General features: G+C 45.8%; 1 protein-coding gene across 11 annotated transcripts in view; it reads left to right on the top strand.

Annotated features, from left to right (window-relative positions):
* The window catches only part of RASAL2 (RAS protein activator like 2), a 184,712-nt gene extending 166,883 nt beyond the window's left edge, over window positions 1-17,829 (top strand). For 6 of the 11 annotated variants that reach the window (XM_054072688.1, XM_054072692.1, XM_054072691.1 and 3 more), the window contains 6 exons: window positions 795-1,656; window positions 5,687-5,821; window positions 7,186-7,388; window positions 7,909-7,996; window positions 10,703-10,733; window positions 12,723-17,828. In XM_054072688.1, the coding sequence (XP_053928663.1) occupies window positions 795-1,656; window positions 5,687-5,821; window positions 7,186-7,388; window positions 7,909-7,996; window positions 10,703-10,733; window positions 12,723-12,865 (1,462 nt within the window). In that variant the 3' untranslated portion in view covers window positions 12,866-17,828. Of the gene's footprint in view, window positions 1-794; window positions 1,657-5,686; window positions 5,822-7,185; window positions 7,389-7,908; window positions 7,997-10,702; window positions 10,734-12,722 lie in introns of all 11 variants that reach the window. The other 5 variants (XM_054072686.1, XM_054072684.1, XM_054072690.1 and 2 more) reach the window with 3 other exon arrangements.
* The last annotated feature ends 245 nt before the right edge of the window (window positions 17,830-18,074 follow it).

The raw sequence follows: 18,074 nt of genomic DNA, 5'->3' as shown, positions 1-18,074 counted from the left end.
ACATGTCTGTAGGAGTCAATGACTTAAGCTGTTAAAAACCAGTTTTGCAATTCACTGCTAGTCTGAGAGAGCAGATCAGTAGTCGGTCTTAAGGGGCTGAGACAGGCTGAGAGAGCTGGGGTTGTTCGGTCTGGAGAAGAGAAGGCTCCAGGGAAACCTTAGAGCAGCTTCCAGTATCTTAAGGGGGTTACAGGAAAGCTGGAGACATACTTTCTAGCAAGGCCTGTTGTGACAGGACAAGGAGTAATGGTTTTAAACTAAGAGAGGGGAGATTTAAACTGGATATATGTCACAGTTTAGCCCCAGCCTCGCCAATCTCAGCAGCTAAAACTGAGCAGATGGACTCCTAATTCCTTTCCTCCCCACCCTTGGTGAAAGGGAAATTATAGGAATAATAATGATGAAAATAATAAGAAGAAAGTAATAAAATATATACAAATGTATGAAGTCACACCCCCACCCCTCAATGACTCTGCATCATCACAAGTCCTGCAGAGCAGACACAAGGGAATGGCTCCATGGCCAGGAGGGAGCTGAGCTCAGGAACTGGGTTCAAGAATGCACGGGTCCAGGGGCAAACAGACAGACAAGGTCTTCACTGGATGTTGGCCGTCAAAGAAGAGAGAGAGACCCTCATGATCTCTCAGTTTTATCCCGAGTGTGACATCTAGGGGATGATTCCTTGAAGCTTTCACTTGGGGAGGAGGTTAAATAAGGTAGAAAGACTTCGCTGGGACAGATTTCTCAGGGCCTTGGCTGCTTAAAGCTTAAACAAGTTCTTTTCCACTCTGCAGTGACTTGCATAAGCTGAAGTCTCCAACCCAGGACAATGTAGATGGTTATTTCAGGGGCAAGACCCTGCTGTTGGTTCAGCAGGCGTCTACCCAGAGCATGACTTATTCAGACAAGGATGAAAGAGAGAGCCTCTTGCCCAACGGACGTAGCATCTCTCTCATGGACCTCCAAGATTCTCACACGGTTCACAGCGACCACGCTTCTGTAATGCACGATGTGCCTTTGCGCCTGGCTGGCAGCCAGCTCTCCATCACGCAGGTGGCGAACATCAAACAGCTGTGGGAAACCCAGAGCACACCCCAGAGTGCTCCCCAGGTGAGAAGGCCCCTGCACCCAGCTTTGAACCAACAGGGTAGTCTCCAGCCTCTGTCATTCCAGAACCCAGTTTACCATCTCAACAACCCAACCCCGGCAATGCCGAAGGCCTCCGTGGATTCCAGCCTGGAGAACTTGAGCACTGCCAGCTCCCGGAGCCGAAGCAACAGTGAAGATTTCAAACTCAGCGGACCTAGCAACAGCAGCATGGAGGACTTCACCAAGCGAAGCACGCAGAGCGAGGACTTCTCACGGCGCCACACGGTCCCTGACAAGCACGTCCCCATTGCGCTGCCCCGACAGAACAGCAGCAGCCAGGCACAGATCCGCAAAATGGACCAAGCCGGGCTGGGCGCTAGGGCCAAAGCACCACAGTCGTTGCCACATAGCACTTCCTTGCGGAGCACAGGCAGCATGTCGGGAGTGTCGGGGGCCATGGTGCCTGAGCCCGTTCAGAATGGAAGCCGGTCCCGGCAGCAGTCCTCATCCTCCAGAGAGAGCCCTGTCCCAAAGGTGAGGGCAATTCAGAGGCAACAAACGCAGCAGGTAAGGAACACCTTTTTCCAGTGCTTTCTGCTTTGATGTTTAGACATTCACTGCATCGACCTTCAAAGCTTTTTGACCTTTGAGTTGAATTGAGTTGAATGAAGTGTCCTGGCACTTAAGCCAAGGTGTCATTATAAAGTGTAAGGAATAGCCGTGTTTGTTACCCTTACAAGCTTGGCAAGTCTAGCTTAGCTATTATTTTTTGATGCTTTTGTACTAAATTTACAAAAAAAGGTCTTCTATTTGCTAAGTAACCTTTCCAGCAAGCCTGCTGAAAGAAATAGAACTTGAAAATTTCCCTGAATAAAAAAAACAAACAAACAAACAAAAAACCAGAAGCAGCTTTGTTCCAAACTATGGTTCAGGTTGCCAGGTGAGAATGCTTTTGCCCTGTGGTGCTAATTTAGAAGCATAGCTACCTAAAAACAGAGCAATAAACAAAGGTAAACTATCACAGAATATACTGCCGCCAAAATAATAAGTACAGGTTTCTTCTTCAGCATGGAGAAATCTCTAGATGAAATAGACTGCCAGTCTATTGCTGGTCCTCAAATAAATACTTCTTTTTCATTAATTGTCCCAAACTACAAATAATGCAAACATTTTGTTACTGCTCATTCCTGGGACCAAGAGTGTTAGGGCTCACAGAAATGATGGCAAAACAAAAGGTGGCACAGGTGATCATACAGTGATCAAAAGCTAATGCAACCAGTGCAAATATGAACCAGAGCAAATATAGATCCATCAATAAAAATAATATTTCCACAAATAACAGCTCAGGAGATTGATACTACAGTTCTCATCCTTGTTTTTCCATCCCTTGGATGAGTAGCCTTGCTAAACACATGTGGCTCCAGTCAGAATCCATAGAACACACGCTAGAATTTTGGAGAACTCAAAAGGAGGTGCCCATTCCTGGCTCTTGGATTCTTCCAAAAGTTCTAAGATTGAATTGTGTGACCAGAATCACATTAGATCAGATAAATTTTGGAGACTTAAAACTAGAGTATTAGGAAACTCGATGCACCAGCTCACAATCAGCTTAACCATATTCGAAGCCTCATAATAATTTGGTCTTTCCAAAGGATGGAATTTCAAATCCCAAGGATAGAACTCACAAAACTGTGTGGTGATGAAATCTTCGAGAGTATCTTTCACCGCTACTTTCGTGCTTCCAGTTAAGATCCAGTGGATCTAGATCTCACTTCCTGAGAAGCAATAACAGTATTAACAGAGAATAAACAAATTCCTTGGGAAAGGAAACCAAAGTCCGTCCCGCAGGTCTTGCACACTGTACAATGGGTCAAAAATCGGCAGAGAGGATTGATTGGTAAAGTATCCTGAATATAGCTAAGCCCAGTGCGGAGGTGGTGGGAAACGTTTAGGCCAGTAACAAGGATAAATTTGAGGGATAAACTCCCTTTGCAGTTCCCAGGCATCCACTGTGATCCTGTATTGCATGACCTGCTGAGTTCTGTTGTGCGGCTCCGAGCAGTGTCCTGGGGGAGCTGCTGCCTTTCCTCGGGGCTTGGTATGGGAAGTGCCCGCACAAATAGGCAAAGAAGGCTTTATTCAGAAGCTGTTAGGGTGAGGAGAAGGTACAGGTGTTGTGTCTCCAGCCTTTGCCCGTACACCTTAGCAGGTCGCTTCAGCCCTGTCGGTGTTATCAAGAAACATTCACTTAGCTCTTTGCAAACCCCTAGGTCTTCTCATCTTAAACTGCTGACTGCCCCAAGTACATCGGTTACCTTTGCTTGTTTAGCATCAAAAGGACATCTCAGACTTCCCTCGTCTCCAGTTATTTTTTCCATTCAGCTTCATAGATGCCTGCGACTATGACTGGATTTAGGACAGTCTCATTCCCCCTTCTTGTAGGCGATGCGCATCTACTTATTTTTCCACTCTACTTTCTATACTCTTTGTTTCCACTGGCTTAATTAGAGTACTTGCTCATACTTTGTTCAGAGAAATCAATTTGTTCTTTCCTTCTCCACAGCCTTGAGAAATGTCTCAAAACATGCCAAAGCGAGTGGCCAGAATTTTTTTGAGGCAGATTCCATTGCATCTTTTTAATTGCAAATAGTGTTGTGGAATTCTGTTCTTATTTAAAAAAGAAAAAGAGAAAAGAGAAGTTGGGTATGTTCGTTCTGGGCCTGTTCTTTCTAGGCATGCTTTGTGGGCGTTATAATTATTGGACTCTATTCTCTACAAGTCCCATTTGTTTCTGAATATAGAGCTAGGCCTTTTGTTTGCTGGAAGAGGTCACTTTTTGTCTTCCATTTCCATTTAGGAGGTAGGTGGGAACAGAAATGTCAGTGTGTTCTTCTGGAAGAAAGCAAAGAGGGGAATTAATACATGTTCCTAGCAGGCTTTTTCTTTTTTCCCCTTTATTCGAGTATAACTCATAACCTATTAGCATGTGAAACGCTTGCCATCCACTTGGTCTTCCTAAGCTTTGAGTTTGGCTGCTGAAAATATCCCGTCCTGCAGCTTAGAAGGTGGTTTGGCAAGGCTGGCTGCTGATCAGCAGTCTGTTACAAGGCTGGTGGTGTAGATTGTAGTCACCCTTCTGCTATGTTAGTCCTCCATAACTCCAGCTACGAGCATCCATAGCGCTTCCCAATTCCTCCAGCGATTCTTAGAGCCAAAGTATTTCTTGCTGAGGGCAGCTCATTGGTGGCAGAGCCACACACAATTCAGTCTCCCTTGCCATGCTACCTCACAGCAAATACCCTCAGAACACCTGACGAAGGAGCCGTGCTGAGCTGTCCTGTTGCACTTGAAAAAGGATGTTAAGCTTCCTTCTAGCAAAAAGGACTCTGGCATCAGTCTGGGGGTGGGGGGTTGCCTAGTTCCTGCTCCTTGTCTTTGCCTTTATACCCATCTTTGCTGAGAGTTCTTCCAGTGCTGGAGTCTTTGTAACTGCTCAGGATGGCTGAGCTGGTGCAGGATATGCGCAGCTTGTGCCAGCCCCGTCCTTGTGAACAAGAGAAGCAGAAATGGAGGCTGACTGGGTCCCTTACCTGACCCATGTAAAGAAGCTGTTACTCCCCCATAAAGAGCTCCTGGCTGAAACTTGGACTTCAGCATCCCCCTGCCAGGGAGTGCGTTTCACGTCGGTGCAGTGCTGAACCAGGGCAGCGAGCTGGAGAGCTACTGGAGCGCAAAATGAAGCTACAGCTGGAGTGGGGGAAGTCAACTTTTTGACAAATGCAAAAGATCAAGACAGTGTTGCTCTTTCAGGGTAATTATGCTAATTCCTGTGCTTATAAACTTGTCTTTGTCCATGAAAATTGCTTGGAATTTGTGGCAAGCCATGTTTCCCCCAGCCATGTAGAGAGTCTCTTGTTTCTATTCTTGGCTTCTTTTCTGACTCCCTTAAAGGAGAAAGCCTCTGATGATGTTTTACAGTTCTAGTAAGCACTGCTGGCCCTGACTTCTTCATACAGCTTTGTGTGGGTGTATGTGCTACCAGAGACCACCTAAATCCAACAGGCGCTGCACTGATGCTGTTACACCTCTTTGCCACTCTTAAGCCCTACTGTGCTGTCTGATATCTAAGCCACGCAGCCCCATCCTTCGTTGCAAAGCCTTTCTGCAGCCTGGCTGAGAAAGCTGCTCCCAAGCTAAGCTCTTCAGTACTCCCCAAACCCATCTGTCTTACCTGAACGGGCTGCAGACAAAGCTTTGCTGCTGTTTTCTTTGTGACAGAAATCACAGGTTGAGGAAGCCTCACTGAGTCTGGCAAAGGGGAAAGGGGAATGTGAACAGAATTTGGAAACGGGAACGTTTCCAGAGAGAAGCTTGCTTAGAGAGGAAGAAAAATTCCTCAAGCACATTGGCTTTGAGAGGGAATTAGTAAGTGCTATGAGTGCAAGATCAAGGAAGCATGAAGTATCCATGTAAGAGAGCTTTTGGGAATCCTTTGAGACTGACAGATTCATGGTCATTTTTCTGCTCCAAAATTGAATTTTAGTGCTGATTTACATGTCATTTCTCTGAAGAATGCTTACAGGTATTTCTTCTCCAGGTTCAATCACCTGTGGACTCTGCCACGATGTCACCAGTGGAAAGGACAGCTGCCTGGGTTCTCAATAATGGACAGTATGAAGAAGTAGAAGATGACACAGAGCAGAATCCAGATGAAGTCAAACATGCTGAGAAGGTAGATTTAATTCTCTATGCAGCCAGCTTGAGGACTGACTTAGAGTCCCGTCCACCCACAAGTTCAGAGTGGGTTTCAGCGCTGCTGTGACAGGGTCATGCTCTCAAACACAGTGTGTACAGCGGGAAGTTATGCCAGTACATCCTGTCACTCCTATCTGCAGGACAGTGTCCCATACTGTACATTAACCCATGTACAGGCTGTAGCACATCAAGTGGGTGCAAACTGATATAGCTGAGGCTTTGTACTTAACAGCTTGGTGCTTGGCACTTTGTTGCATCGTGAGTCACTGCCTAAGCGTATTAGATCCTGCTCATGTCATTAGTTTTTATGACAACACTACAGCTACAGCATACTGCCATTTTTCTATGCTTGCAAAGCTTTTTAATGATCATTAAACTCCATCCAAAAAGAAAAAAGTCATTATTTTTCATTTGACTATAGCTTACAATACATGCAATATGCTAAGTGATTGTACGAGGCACTAAATACAACTCAGTCTTCATTTGTTGTTGCATTTAGACTTTGTCTTGGGCTTCACCTGAAGCAAGTGCCTGTCACTGAGGTAGTACAGTGTTTCTGGGCTGCACAGAAATGTCCGTGATCTTTTTTTAAAGTCTATTTATTTTCAGGAGTAGATACCATTTTTCCAAATAAAGGACATCTCCGTGCTGCTGCAGCGATGAGGTTTAGTAAGAGTTTTGGTATTTTGAGAAGGCAGAGGGTGAGGAGGAGAGCATATGGTGGCCAAGAAGCAGAAACATAGGAGAAGTGAATGAATCCAGACCAAAGTGGAATGTGTTGAGATTCATTGTGGTATTGCAGAAGTGATCATCTACAGAGACTAAGTGTGAGAATAAAACCACAGCCAAGTAAACTTAACAGGCCCTGCTCTGTAGAGAATGATTTGCGCTGTCTTCACACGTTTCATGTTTTGATGAGGTCCTGAAGAATGAGTTATTTGGGTCCCATAATGGTCCATTTTTTGTAAGTTGGGTCAGCCCAGGGCATTTGTACACTCGAGCACTACTAGCAGCTTTTGTCTGGGAACTCCTTGAGTACTCCTGGGGTAACTGGGAGTGGGATGTTACCAGTCAGGACTGTGAGGGGCTGTCTCAGAGCCCTCCAATGCTTAAACTGTGGAACAGAATGACATCCTGCAGTGTGGGAGTAGCTTAATATTCCATGGGAGCCTACGAGCTCCTTGGCTGTAGCTGCCCACAGATGTTTGCTTGTCATTTCTTTTACTTCTATCAGCTTACTTTACGTAATAAACCCAAAGTCCTCTGATCAGCAGTGGAAGATTCTAATGAGCTGATCACTTCCTTTTTCCTTTGCATCTGATTCTTCCCTTCCACCTTTAGTATGAACAAGAGATAGCGAAGCTGAAGGAGCGCCTGAAGGTGTCAAGTCGACGGCTGGAGGAGTACGAGCGGCGGCTCCTGGTGCAAGAGCAGCAAATGCAGAAACTGCTGATGGAGTACAAGTCCAGGCTGGAAGACAGTGAGGAGAGACTGCGCCGGCAACAGGAGGAGAAGGACAGCCAGATGAAAAGTATCATTAGCAGGTGAGGCTCTGGAAAGTTTGTGTAGGACAAAAAGCTCCGCTATGGAATGTGTTCTCTAAAGCACGTAGCACTAAAGCACATAGTTGCATTGGCGTCTTGACATCTCTGGCCTGATACTATCCTCCCTTAGAGTTGAAGAAATGGAGATGCAGATGTGGAAACTTGCCTCAGATTGCCAGGAGAGTGAAGGAAAAGATTTAGTAATCTTTAACCTTGGCCTTCACTGTAAGGATAGCTGGTCTCTTTGTTTGGAATCTATACTTAAGGCAGTAGTTTTCTAGACCCAGTTGCATTTCTGGCAATTAGACATTGCCAGAATGTTATTTTGAGAATAACAAGGTTAGGCAGTTGAGAGTGTCAAGTGGCTAGATAAGTTTTTCCGAGTGCAGCAGAATTCTACTCTTGCAGAGCCAGGGCAATCGGAGAAGTCGAACGAACAGGCCAGAATACCTGAAATGCTCTGGAGCAGCATTAGAATAGTATTAAACTGTCCTGATTTGTACCTCTTTATGCTTATCAGACTTATGGCAGTTGAAGAGGAGCTGAAGAAGGATCATGCGGAGATGCAAGCTGTCATCGATGCAAAGCAGAAAATTATTGATGCACAGGTAAGGAGCTCAGGATCTCCAAGAACCAAGTGTTCTGTTTGTAGAACCCGTTATCTTCCCCTATCCTCCTGCCCCAGCGTTGTTACCCAGCCCTGAAGCCAGTATTGTCCTATGGTGTTGCACATATGACTTACTGCCTTCTCAGAGAGAATTGGGTCTCTAATAAAGACTGTACTGTCTGGCACTGGGCTTTGAGACAGCCTGACAACAAATCACAGGACTGATCGCTTTTCCAACATCTTCTACTTTGTAAAATCCCAAGGGAGTAAAGGAATAGCGGTGCATTATGTAGACATTGTTCCGAGTGTGGGCCTAGGAGCTCTGGAATAGCTGTGCCTCATGCCAGCATAGTTTAATTGCAATGTGCATGCATCTCAGCTATGCAAGCTAAAAGCATGCCTTTGAACGTTTGACTCAAGAAAGAGAGTGCTTGCAATGAAGCATCGCCCTGTATAATGTCATGTGTGGCATTTCACCCTGTCCGACTGTCCACATCAGTCCTGGAGAAATGCCCACTTTGCCATAAACCTACAGCGCTTGCCTCGGTCAACACAAGTTAGCTGCGGAGAGTGGGACCTCGTGGGCAATGCACGTGGGTGTATTGTGTGGGATCATTCCAGCTTTTCTTCTGTGTCTTCGCTGATCCTAGAGAGCAAAGCTTGTACCACAGAACCCAAGGCTGGTTTGGTATCTGCCTGCTGTGTTACCTTTGTGATATTTTCGTTTGGAGGGCCCTGCTTCTGGGCTTTTTAGTGGTTCCAACTGTGAACCCTCCTTAGGAGGGAATCTTAAGTTGACCTTATTCAGGAATAATCCAAGGGATTTCTGAAGGATGTTTCCCTGCGCACAGAGTGGAGGGATAGGAAGGGAAAGCCTCAGCTGAAGACTGTTGAAGGTGATACTCACATATTAAAATCTGTCCTTAAGTGAGCACAAAAGGGCGTACGCTGGCCTTTTTCTCCTTTTGAACAGCCAGCAATGATAGAAATGTTTGAGCTCACATGATGGAACTGCGGGGAAAATACAAAATAGAAAAAGAGGTGTGCTTTTAAAAGCCTGCAAACACTAGGAGAGTATTTTTAGCAGATTTCTTTGGATAACTTGAAAAGTTTTTCTATTGCCTCTGCCCATTTTCCCCGCAGTTCTGCAGAAAGGCTGTTCGTGAAACTGGATTTTTGGATCCGTGCCATCTAATCTGAATAAATCACTTGTGTGCAATAACATGGCAGTTCTGTTACCCAGCCTTCCTGAGTAAAAAGGAAAACCTATCAGAGTTACACAGTATGTAGTTCCTAGCTGTTGTGCAGGATGCTCCATGTGGAGGCACCAGTATAGTCACCCTTTCTACACACAGCTGAAGATTAAAATCCTTTCTGTGAGAACTTGCAGTCAAAGTGTGAAGTGGGAGGTTGCAGTGCTGGAGAATGAACAGCAATGTGGTCAGTAACTGTATTTTTTTAGTGTCTTGGTAGAGGAGCAGGCTCCAGTTTGCTCAAGGAGTATGGCGCGTGGAGGCTGGAGTAGAAGATGAATGTGCTGGGCCATTTTTCAGAGACAGGCACAGTCAGGGCGTCTTGCTGTTAGACACTGATGGAATGGCAGCTCATCTGAACACCAGCCCGGTTTTCAAAGGTGGTGATGCCTTTCCCATCTGCCTCCAGAAGGCAAAAGGGACACTAAGCAAATTCATCAAAAGCGATTTTTGGAGGGGAGGATTTGAGAGGTTGTGCCTGAATAAGAAACTCGCCCTCCCCTTTGTTGCCTGTCTGTGCCAGAAGGCATTCACCCTCAGTGTGGGGTTATGGACTGGCAAAGTGGAGAGTGGGCAGTCTGATCCCTCTGTGTCACCAGCTGGCAGAGGAGACTGCTGCTGACTTGGGAGACCTTCAGACCCTCAGGGCTGGAGAGGTGCAGTCCTTGATCATATGTAATAAAATGGTGCATCATTTATCATCTGCTGTGGAAACGGTTGAGAGAATACTAGCAAAACGGTAGCATTAATGATTTCTCTTTTAACCAGACAGTTTTTTCTACTGAATTGCTGTTAGCCGCTTGGGCAAGCGAGGTCATCAGCAAACCTTAACTGCTTCAGTGTCAGCCAGTTCTTGGAAGGGAGAAGCTTAGATATCATTGCCCTCCCTTCGGTACCCGAGCAGGAGAGGAGACTGATGAAAGATTGGGAACTGAGACACCAGAGGGGCCCAAGCGTGTGCTGGGTTCTGTGCAGTCCTGCTAAGTTGCACTCAGAAGATTTTTGTGATTCATTTGGCAAAGGGATATAGCAGTGACTAGAAAATAAAAGGTCTTTTTTATGTGAGATCTATGGAGCGGAGTCGGAACCCGACTTATCGCTCCTGTTTGGGAAGTTAAACGGCTTCTCTGGAACAGCGGTAACCTGGGCTGCTTGTGTTTAACTCCATCACCACGAGATGCATTTCAGGATCTGCCCTTTGGCCTTTGTGGTCCAGTGCAGCGCCCGTACTGCACCAAGAGACAAGGACAGCCTTGTTCTCAGCACAGGTGCTGCTGGCCCTGGCTCTGGGCGGCACCCGTGTGCACTGTGGTTCTGACGATTGGCTCTGGGCCTCCCGCCCTGACTGAGCAGCGGCCAGGGCTGGCTAACCTGTCTCCTCGGAGCGGCGGAGCTGCAAAGAGCACTAGACCAGTTGCTATTGCAAGTGACATCTCCGCTGTGTTAAATTACAGGTCATAAATGGGGATGAGATAATACAAACAGGCAAGTAAACCCGATCAGTTCTCTAGCTGAGCAGCACCCAGTCCTGGCCCAGTGTGCTGATCTCCTACCCATTCCAGCTCCTCCCACTCCCTGTGCCCAATTCGTGTGGGTTAGAGACACATTTCTGAGGTTGTGTTTTTCTTTTAAGTGAGAAGATGCCTCTACTCCTCAAGCTTATACTTTTAAGATTGATTTTCCAAGTGTAGCTTTCCAGCTGTTTTGCAAACTGGCACAGCGAGCGCTCATCCGTTCCCAAAATAACCAGCCTTTCCTTTGTAACTCTCTGGAAAGCTCTGTTCTTTGGAAAGAAATTTTAATTTTAAATTATAAACCCGAGGTGAAATTTAGTCAGAGAAGGAGCTTTAACTTGCTAAAGAACACGTTTCTGCTCAGGCAGTTGTGTTTTGCAGGGTTTATTTCAGCATGGAAGGAAGGGCTACGGCCTTTAACTCCTCCATCAGCACTTTCCTTGCTGGCATTGACTGGATCAGCGCAAGCACTAGGGCAGGCTGTAGCCTGCCTTGCTGTTTGATATCTTGTGCCTCCTCCTCCATTTGCTCTGCTGTTCAGGACTGTAACACAAGCAGCACTTAAATTCAGCTTTGTTTTTGCACCCTGACGCTTCCCCCTATGGGGGAGCCCACTGAGAAAAGCAAGCATTGCCTGGTTACTGATGTGCCACATGGCTGATGTGCTGGTATCAAAACCTCCAGGGGCTGCTGTAGCACTTGGGTTCCCTGAGCAGTGTGTATGAACTATCCCTTAATGTTTGCGCCTTCTGTGCATCATTTTTCCTTCCGTTTTGTCTCCCGATGGGCCAGACTGGGAAGAGATCCTGCATGCAGCTTTTTTCATTCAAGTAAATTAGACTTTTTTTCCTTCTCAAAGGAAAAAAGCCACTCAGTTAGTAGCATGCAGGGCATATTTATCTGTTGTCATCTCTGTTGCTGCTTCGTGTGGCTGCATTTTTTTTCTTTTTTGAGGGATGATGAAAATTGCCGTTTCCAATTGTGCCACCAACTCCTTGGCTTGACCCTCCAGAATTGTGTCCCACTGTGGGTAATCTAGCTGGTAGTAGGCTGGGATTAGTTGGTGGGCGTCTAATTTTGATGAATTTAATCCACATCCTTTAGCTTTCTGACTCCTGCTAAAAGCAGAGGCTAGCACTTTCTTTGCCAGAAGAATCAAAACCAGGATGTGGGAACCTTAGATTCGGCAGAGCCCGGGAGCCCCTCTGAGCTGGAATGGGTCTAGGAGCAGCATATTCAGTGTTTGTTCTTTGTGTTCTGTCGATGGCATCTCCCCCTCCACCCACACTGCCCTTTCCCCCTTCACCTCAAGTAACCCCTTAGTTTAGCTTTTGGCTGCTTCTCTGTGTTGCTGTTGCACCCTCACTTTGTTGGTCAATGCAGGCTGCCATTATCTGCTTTTTTTTATTTATTTCAAGCATACCATGAGTTTATTCTGAGCGCACTCCATTCAAAGTACAGAGGTGATGTTAGATAGCACTTGCACTTTTCTCTGCAGATGAAACCTCCACCGCTTTTGTTTTCTGCTGCCTGTTTCTGTTTTTCTAACATATTTTTTCTTTTAAATTAATTGGCTATTGTTGTTATTAACACCAACACCCTTCTCCTCCTCCCATGGCAAAACACTGCTTTTCCATCTGCCTTGGCTGGAGGCTGCCTGGACAAAGCCACCGTGAGTGGATCAGGTCACCGATGTAATTTTGACTCACCTTCCATCATGCAAAAAGGCCAGGAGGGCCAGAGCAGCCTGTGAAACACCCGTAGCAAGCAGGGGCTGTGTTGCCCCAAGAAAACAGAAAGAGGCAGACATCCCATCCTACAGAGAACGTTAGTTGAGCTGCCTCTGCCTAGCAATCGCCCGAAGGCACTGTCACAGTCCCGGGTCTCCATAATACAGGCTGGTGGGGCCAAGGCGTTCCCTTTGCGAAGGAGCTCTGACTTTGTGGGTTGTTTGTTGCAGGAGAAGCGGATTGTCTCGCTGGACTCTGCCAACACACGGCTAATGAGTGCCCTGACGCAAGTGAAGGAGCGCTACAGCATGCAAGTCCGCAATGGCATCTCCCCCACCAATCCCACCAAGCTTTCCATCACGGAGAATGGTGAATTCAAGAATAGCAGCTGCTGACGGGGTGGATGCTGCCAGCCATCTCCCTGGAGAAGGGCGAGGGAGCAGACTCGAGAAACCTTCAAAACAGCACCCCTTCCCCCGACAAGTTTACATAACGCTGCTAATAAATGGAAAAGTTAATGAAGAACTCTGAAAGGCGGACTTTAATTCCCCCCTCAAGGCCAGGAGAACCGGGCTCCCGAGAACAAGTCCTTCCATATCACTGTGTAAATAGAGGGAGCTCTTGGGTCATGTACAGAAAATGCCGATGTAATACACCAAAAGGAAGTGAATACTGTAGATTTTTTTAATTATTGCTATTTTTATTTTTTTTTCTCTTGTTGAAAGCACTGCAGTCCTTGGTGGAGGAAGAGGGGAGTGTGAGTGCCTGTGTGTTGTGGGTGAGAGCGAGCTGCGCAGTGGGTTCCCTTAGACAGCAGCCGGATAAATCAGGCTGGTTGATACATGTACCTGAGTGGAGTGAGATAGTAGCGAAATAAGTTCTATAAGAAAACTCATCTGCTGGTTTTATTCACCTCTTCTCTAGCTGTTCTTTAACCGAATGCAAACTTGATAGCAAATGTTTTATTAAGAAAATTGTCTCTTGCTGGATCCTGTACCTACCTTCAGTAGGACTCCGGCAAAGAAAATCCAGTCCCTTTGAACAGGGTAGAACTTGGAGCAGCAGCTTGTTTCCTTGCATTTGCACACAGCCAGGCTTCCCATCAGACAGACAGAGGGAATCTGCAGTTTTCCAAGGTAGGATTCTTTCTTTTTTACCCCAGTTCTAAGGCAGTTTTGTATTTTCTGTTTTGAGAATTTACAGACCTGTAAATACTTGTTTAAAAATTTCTATCCAACCCCTATGCTCTGGCACCTGGAATTCGTCTCTGCACTCCATCAGGTCTGAGGAAAGGGCTAACAGAGGGGTGGCCGTGCCCAGCCAGGCAGGCTGCCGTATGCACAATTCCCTTTTTCCTAGAGCATTTCTCTATTTTAACTCAATTTCACTATTTCAGCCACTAGCTTAGCCAGTCTCTCACTCCAATCAGAGATACTTTCTGCATGTTTGTGTTTAAAGATGTTCCATTTCCGTTGAAATTTGCCTTTCCCTGGATACTTTTTTTGAAGTTCTGTACACACTAGATTTTTCTCAAGGAGTTTTGACTGAGCTTTCATCTCCTATTGCTTTCAGTTACATTTCATTGAACCACACTTGCAGGCTGTATGTGAATGCATATGCAATTACAGAGTGACCTTGTGGAACATAGTGACGTTCACAAAGGGAAAAAGATTAACAAGAAATGACACGGTATTGTCAATTCTCATGATTTCAACAAATGCCACAATATCTACTCTGAGGGGTTTTTAAATCCCTGAATTATAGACTCAAGTAATAAGGTGTGAATCTTCATTTTCACATCTTGGCATACATTTCTGGCCCCCAGACTTTCAAAGTAAATAAAACTATGGCAACTGCAACTGAAATTTTGAATTACAGGCATATGCTAATAACAGTGACTGTCATTAACCCTTCAAACATGTTATGGAGATCAGAAATTGGAAGAGTTGACTTCAAAATAAGACCCTCAAGAGGGTGCCTTGGTGTGGGCTGTGTTTAGCAAACAGTTTAGGCTGCAACTAGGAACAAGTAAATCTTACAGCCTGTGACGTTGGAGTGGGTCAGAGCTGATGATCTGATTTATCCTTTCTGGCCTCAGTTTCTGGATCTCTAAAATGGTACAACCTTAAAGATTTAGGCATTTCTAAGCTGATTTCTTGACTTGCTGGTAGTGACCCATGTGGCATTGAACATGAAGGATTGACAGTACTGAGGACCCAAATTCAGTGTTTGTTGTCAGGTTTGTTCTTTGAAAGTGAATTGATCTCACCTTGGTGGGCAAATGTGGCTTGTGACACTATGTTAACTGTTCTCCCTGATTGCTGTGTTATGATACTTCAGTTAAATGTCCTCACACAATTATGTTACGTTCATTAACTATGCATTAAATAGAGAGTCCCCCTCTCCTGCGCTGTAGGACACATAAGAGAAGTGTCTACAAATCTCTCCTATCAAGGCCTTGGCTGTTACTTCACATTGAGAGGAGACTTGTCTGCAGCAAGTTGGGATTTATATTTAATGCTTAGTCCTTTCAGATCAAGGCTGCTCTGGCTGCTGGAATGTGACTTGGTACCACTGGCGAAGGAGGATCCTGGTCTGGTAGCTGAGTGAGCCATGTCCGACGCCTGCCCCTGTGCTCTGCATTTCCTCAGCAGTGATTTCTTTTCCATACTTTCCAAACCGTCTTCCAGCTTGGGGTCATTGCTGGCCTCTGATATTTTCTTCCTCAAACTGTGCCTTTAAGTTTCTCCTCCTTTCCTCCTTCCTTCATGCATTGAAGCTGTAGGCAGTCTATTGAGTTTGTATTAATCTGTCTCGCCAGTAGCTCTCTCTTACAAGAAAGCTCTGCAAACCCCTTTTGGCTGAGTATTTCTGTGATTAGCATCTGCCCTTTGCTATGTACGGTAATTCCACAGCTGTGTCGTGGAAAATGTGTTCCCAAAAGGAGCCTTTCCAGATGGGCACACGCGCTGCTCGCTTACTGTGCAGCACAGATGGGGTGGGTGTTCTGTGAGTGAATCTGAAAGCAAGTGGCTGTAGGGACTAGAACAAGGCAGAACAAGTCACTCTGATAGCATTTAGTGTGGTGTTCATTTGGGAAAGGCATTTCACTGGAGCTCCCCAGGTTTTTGGTCACCTGCCAGAGATCACTGACTGAGCTGTGTAGTTCATCCTGAAGGCTCTGAGGCATCTGCTGGGTTTCCACAGAGAAATTCGGTAAGGGAAACATCTCAACCCAGATTTTCAGAGGGGAAATGATGCCTCCCCTGAGGCTGATAGAATTTGGTGAGGTCTCCACTAATGTACCATTGTGAATAATGTACCTTCTGCCTATTCTTAAGCTTGTAGAACGAAGTTACTGTTCAGAGTCTGACCCATCAGTGCCATCCTCACAGCTTGTTGCTAGGCTTGGTGGTTTCTCTTCTATTTAAGTTCCTACCCTGCAGTGCAAAGCATACTCCTCTGCCTCCTGCTGCAGAGGAAAAACTGCCTCTTGACCCAAAAGGGGGTGAAGGTTGCAGATTCACAGTGTTGCATGACTCAAATTGATGAGCTGCAGAACAGAACGCCCTGCTCCTGAGCCATGCAGGCTGCTCTCTCTCCTCATTTGCTACCAGGCAGCTTTCTGGAGACATTTTAAGCTGCTTCAAGTCAACAGTATGTGAAAATGCCAGCTTTTATTTTGTCCAGTCTGATAAAATTTAAGTGGCAGCAAACCACGTGGCAGCCAAAAGGTCTGACTGTCTGCGAGCAGGAGCCTTTACCGGGCCAGACACACTTGGTTTGATCGCATTTGGCTTTCTGCAGCAGAGAGGAGAAGTCAATAGTGCAAAGTCTTGATGATGTGTCATAGATGGGAAGTTTTGGTTCACACTTTGAGCAGATGCATTGGGCTGCGTCTCATGCTGTTGCAAGGAGCTGCTGCTTGCATCTGAAAATGGCTGAAGCAGCACAGGAGGAATGTAATGGCCTGCAGGACTAACACTCGTGTTCCTGAGTGAAACAGGGATGTTGTCCCATCCTGGCATCTCAGTTCTTGCTGGCCACGTTCCTCAGTACTGTTCTGGGATGATTCTTCCTGAAACACAAAGCCAGTCCAGCTTCCAGGCTTTCAGCAGGAGCTCACAGCCAGTGCGGCGGGCAGGGACGTGGAGCAGGGCTGTGCAGCTCTGAGGCTTGAGCGTGTGGGGAACAGAGGGAACCAGGGTGACACGGCGAGAAAAGACAGAGCACAACCTAGGAGTCTTATCCTGTAAATGCCCATTCTTTGCAACTGTACGACTTCAGACCCTTTTTTTTTTTTTTTTTCAAGGGGAACTGATTTTGTCTCCAGGAATTACCAAGCGTTATTTCCCTGGTGTGATAGAAACGGGCAGCTGTGTGTAAAAGCAGGCTCATCAGGCTACACATTTGGCACCGTTCCTCTCCAGTGGAATAACTCTTAAGCGGGGAATCCAGACAAACATGGAAAGGGATGCGTTCATTTTCTAGTTAGAGAATTTGAGGTGTGTCCAGTAATAAATTCTGTATTCACCTAATAAGTCATCCAAGAAATGAATTTTACTGTATGCTTTATGCTATTGCTTTGGGTTGGTTTAGGCATTTTTTTTTTACATGATTTATTAATTTCATGTTTTAATGCTTGCTTAAACCTACCAGCTTTTAACCTCATCTGGAAACTCCATGATTGTTGTCCGTTGGTTTTGCAGCAGTGCCCGTGGGCCGTGTCAGTATTTCTTCGCTAAAGTCAGCGTGTGTGTATGGATTCTGTTTGTGTTCTGTAACGTCCATGTCTTTCGTGGAGAACAATTCCTGTCCAGGTTGAACCATTAAATGTGTTTCCATCTGTGACTGGTGTGGTCAGCCCCTGGCCTGCAGCTGAGGGTGACAGAGCAAAAAGGGTTAAATTTCAGCCGATGCTTTTAGGTGTTTCCTTCTTCACAGTAAATTAACTCCCATGAGCTGAGCGTGTCATTACAGGTCATGCCTGCCCGGAATCCTACCTGTACAAATAGATTTTCTGTCTCAAGGGCCTTAATGAGAGCGTTGCTACACAGAACTGTTTTTCGGTGATAGCTCTAAATAATTTATTTTTTATTTCAACAGAGTACACCTTAAAAAGTAATAAACTTGGTTTTCAAGCCGTATTTTTATGCTAGTAGCACTGGACTGTTTGGTCTCCGAGATCCATTTCTGCATTTCATTGCCTGGGTTTGTTCTAAAGAAGATTTATTTTTGTTCTGTGAATAATTTTTGAAGGTTCTTGTAATATGTACAGATATAGATACATTTGAGGTCTTTTATTGATATTCCTACAAAGAATACAAATAAACTTTAACTTTAAACACTTCAGACTCAGTAATCCTATGCCGATGTAAAACCCTGCTCTCCCAGCTCCCAGGTTGCCCTTGTGGTTTGCGTACAGATGTTGGACAGTGGCGGGAAACACGGGCTGCGTAACTTCATGCTTGGGACCGAGCAGCTCCCATTCTGTACCGCCTGGGCAGACGGAGGGGCCTGTGGTGGGGCAGAGCAGCAGAATTAAGCCTTCTTCCAGGTTTATGGGGCTGTGTGTTTTGCAG

This window comes from Cuculus canorus, chromosome 8, assembly GCF_017976375.1.
Source record: "Cuculus canorus isolate bCucCan1 chromosome 8, bCucCan1.pri, whole genome shotgun sequence".
Taxonomy (NCBI): domain Eukaryota; kingdom Metazoa; phylum Chordata; class Aves; order Cuculiformes; family Cuculidae; genus Cuculus; species Cuculus canorus.
The sequence above is the reverse complement of the archived record's forward strand: the minus strand, read 5'-3'. Positions and strand labels throughout refer to the sequence as shown.